Genomic DNA, 3,088 nt, shown 5'->3' with positions numbered 1-3,088 from the left:
TTAGAGGATGCCAAACAAGGCCTTAGTTAACCAAAAAAATTATTTGTAAAATTTGTCATATAATATTATAATTTTAAGTTAGCCAAAAGAAAATCGTGAGCCAAAAGAAAATCGTGAGCCAATATTATAATATTATAATATTATCCCACAACTATTTGTACGTAAACAAGAAAATCGTGAGCCAAAAGAAAAGGGAGCTGTTTTAGGCAAGCTGGCTTAACTTGGAGAGAGAAAACTTTTTAGAGAGAGAAAGTTAAAAAAAACAAAACCAAAGCTAGAGAGAAAGCGGGGGCCGCACTCAACTCCTTTCCCAGTGACATCATCTGACGAAACAATCAACAAAATGTACTCACTACGATTCCCCGATTCTCATTTTCTCACCTATAAATTCCCACTCCATTTCGTCCCCTTTTTCCAATTCTGCAATCTCCAAACCCACATCCATCTCTCCGCATCTTTCTCCTCTTTCCTACCCATTTTCCCATGGCAGAAGAATTCCAAGAATCCGATGTCATTTTCCCGGAAAGTTTTCTAAATTCAGAGGACGGCAACGTCGAGGAGCTTGGTTTCTCGGGTCATTTGAATTCTCGGGTCGTAAGAAACGAGAATCCCAAGCGGAAAAAGAAGAAGAAGAAGAAGAAGAAGAATTCAGTTCCGGTGAACATCCCGGAAAATGTTTCCGGGAAAAATTCTTGGTTTCAGTTGGAATCGGATTTCTTTGAGGATGATGAGGAGGTGATTGTGCCGCCGCATGTGGTGGTGGGTCGGCGGATTTTCGCCGGAAAAATGGCTTTCTCGGTGTGTACTGGAAATGGGAGGACTTTGAAGGGGAGGGATTTGAGTGAAGTCAGGAATACAATTCTCAGGATGACTGGTTTCTTGGAAACGTGATTCCTCCCTTCCATTCTGATTGGATTACATTTTAGAGTAGAAGAAGAAAAGAAAGTGCAGGAAAATTTGTATCATTGTTTTATAATGTGAATATTTTTCGCACATTGTTACATTAATCGAATTTTTGAATTCTCATTCATTGTAATAAAAAATGAAAATTTGGGAATTCAACAAAAAAAAAATTTGTTTAAATTGTTGGGTTCTACATATGTGGACTGTATAATTAATTGTTATATTTCTCTTCTTGTTTTTATATTAAAAAAAAAAAGAAGCTAAATTGTTCAATTATTTGGTTTTAATATTGCGTTTGGCTGCAGTTTTTTAAATTTAGGATGTATTTGATTTGTGTTTTGAGGTAATTTTTTTAAAAAAAAAATTGGGGAGAAAGTGTAGAAATTTGTTTGGTTTGTTTGATTGTATATTTTGAAAATAGTTTAAGAGTTTGGGAAGATTTGATATTTTATAATTAAGGCCTCGTTTGGGAACCAACTTATTTAATCAAAAAGTTAAAAAGTTATTAAAAAAGTCAAAAAGTCAACAATCCGTATCAAAAAGTCAAAAATTTTATTTTCTCTCTATTTTTTGCTTAAAAAGCCAAAAAATCATTCCTAACATACTAATTTTTTTTAACTCATATTTTAGCAAAATAGTCAAAAAGTTACTAAATTAGCCTGTTCCCGAACGAGGCCGAAGCATATGTGTGTGAAAAAAAAAGTAATTGAGAATGAGAAAAGAGAGAAAAAATGATTGATTAATGTGTAATAGAGAGAAGTAATTTAAAAAAAAAAATTGATAAAATTTATAACCAAACATGTTTTTGAAAATTTTCTTCTCAAAATATGTTTCAAATTTTTCATGTTTTTCAATTTTAGTAAATATTTTTTAATTTTAAGTAATTTTTTTTTATTTTTTTAGATACATCTTACTTAGATGTATCTAAATAGTAAAATATTTGTAAAAAAATATTTTAAAAAATTAATAAATACAGAAAAATATTTTTAAAAAATATATTAAATTTTCATAATTTTTTTTCTTTGCATTTTAGATATTTAGTGAATTTTTTAAAGATTTTTTTTCACAAATATTATACTTTATAAATGTATTTACGTTAAGTGTATCTAAAAATTTTTATAAAAAAATGATTAAAATATTAAAAAAATTTAGTGAAAACAAAAAAAAATATGAAAAACAAAAAAAGTAAAAAAATTTTGAAAGTGAATTGTGAAAACTGAAAACAAACATGTGTACTGTATAATTAATTTTTATTTATTTATTTATTTTTTTTGTGCTCTTTTTTTTTTGTTACAGAAAAATCCTTCCACTTTCTCGCATGTCCAGGACAGTGTCCCTTGTTTAGATCACCAAGGTCTTCTGTTTTGTCTGTTTCAAATAAAGAGACTATAACCTGAGAATTTACTCCAACTAGGGGTGAGCAGCGAATATACCGATCCGCCTAAACTGACCGAACCAAACTAATTCCCCGCATTTTGGATGGATGCGTGATGGCGAGCGGACGGTTACGGATTATTTTTTTCAATCCGTCTAATTTTGGACGGATGGCGGATTTGAGGTTCCTTTAGCCGCAACCGAACAGTCAAACCGCGAGCGCCCCTAGTAATTTGTAAAACTTTGTGTTTTCAATTGAAAAAAAATTTAAATATTCTGTTGAAAAAAAGTTTTCAACTTGAATATATTTTTTGAATTGAAAAAAATAAATGTATTATTCATCTATATTTTTTTATTTTTAAATCTAACTCTAAAAATAATAAATAAAAAAGATTATATACGCTGGTTGGTTTTTATTTTTAAAAACAGATATAGATGTAATAATACAGAGTGGTACATGCACTGATTGTAATAATTTTTTAAATCTTTAATTGTAATATATATATTTTTTTAGAAAGTACACAAGTTGAATTATGTTGAAAATTTATAAAATTTTAAACCGGCAAACCGATTCGCATCCATCCGCCAATCCGCTCAATCCACATCCGTCGATTGGCAGACGGATGCGGATTGATTTTTTCTAATCCGCCGATCTAGCGAACGAATGACGAATTGGAGGTTCTGTGATCGCAACCGACCCGCGCTCACCCTAACCCCAACTTCTCAAGACAAACTCTGCTTAAGTTAAGACTCGCGTTGCGGGGGAGTATTGGACCTATACCAAATACTGTGGTAGCAAAAATTTAAAACT

The 3,088-nt window shown here is 30.9% G+C and overlaps 1 protein-coding gene across 1 annotated transcript; it reads left to right on the top strand.

Moving 5' to 3' along the window:
* Positions 1–483: 483 nt before the first annotated feature.
* Positions 484–891, top strand: LOC114265587 (protein S40-1). Its single transcript, XM_028206410.2, has one exon. It carries the CDS (start codon positions 484–486, stop codon positions 889–891), a length of 408 nt encoding a protein of 135 aa, XP_028062211.1.
* The last annotated feature ends 2,197 nt before the right edge of the window (positions 892–3,088 follow it).

Source organism: Camellia sinensis, chromosome 9 (genome assembly GCF_055761805.1).
Source record: "Camellia sinensis isolate YWXY chromosome 9, ASM5576180v1, whole genome shotgun sequence".
Classification (NCBI taxonomy): domain Eukaryota; kingdom Viridiplantae; phylum Streptophyta; class Magnoliopsida; order Ericales; family Theaceae; genus Camellia; species Camellia sinensis.
Note: the sequence above shows the minus strand (reverse complement) of the source record. Positions and strands in the feature narration are given on the sequence as shown.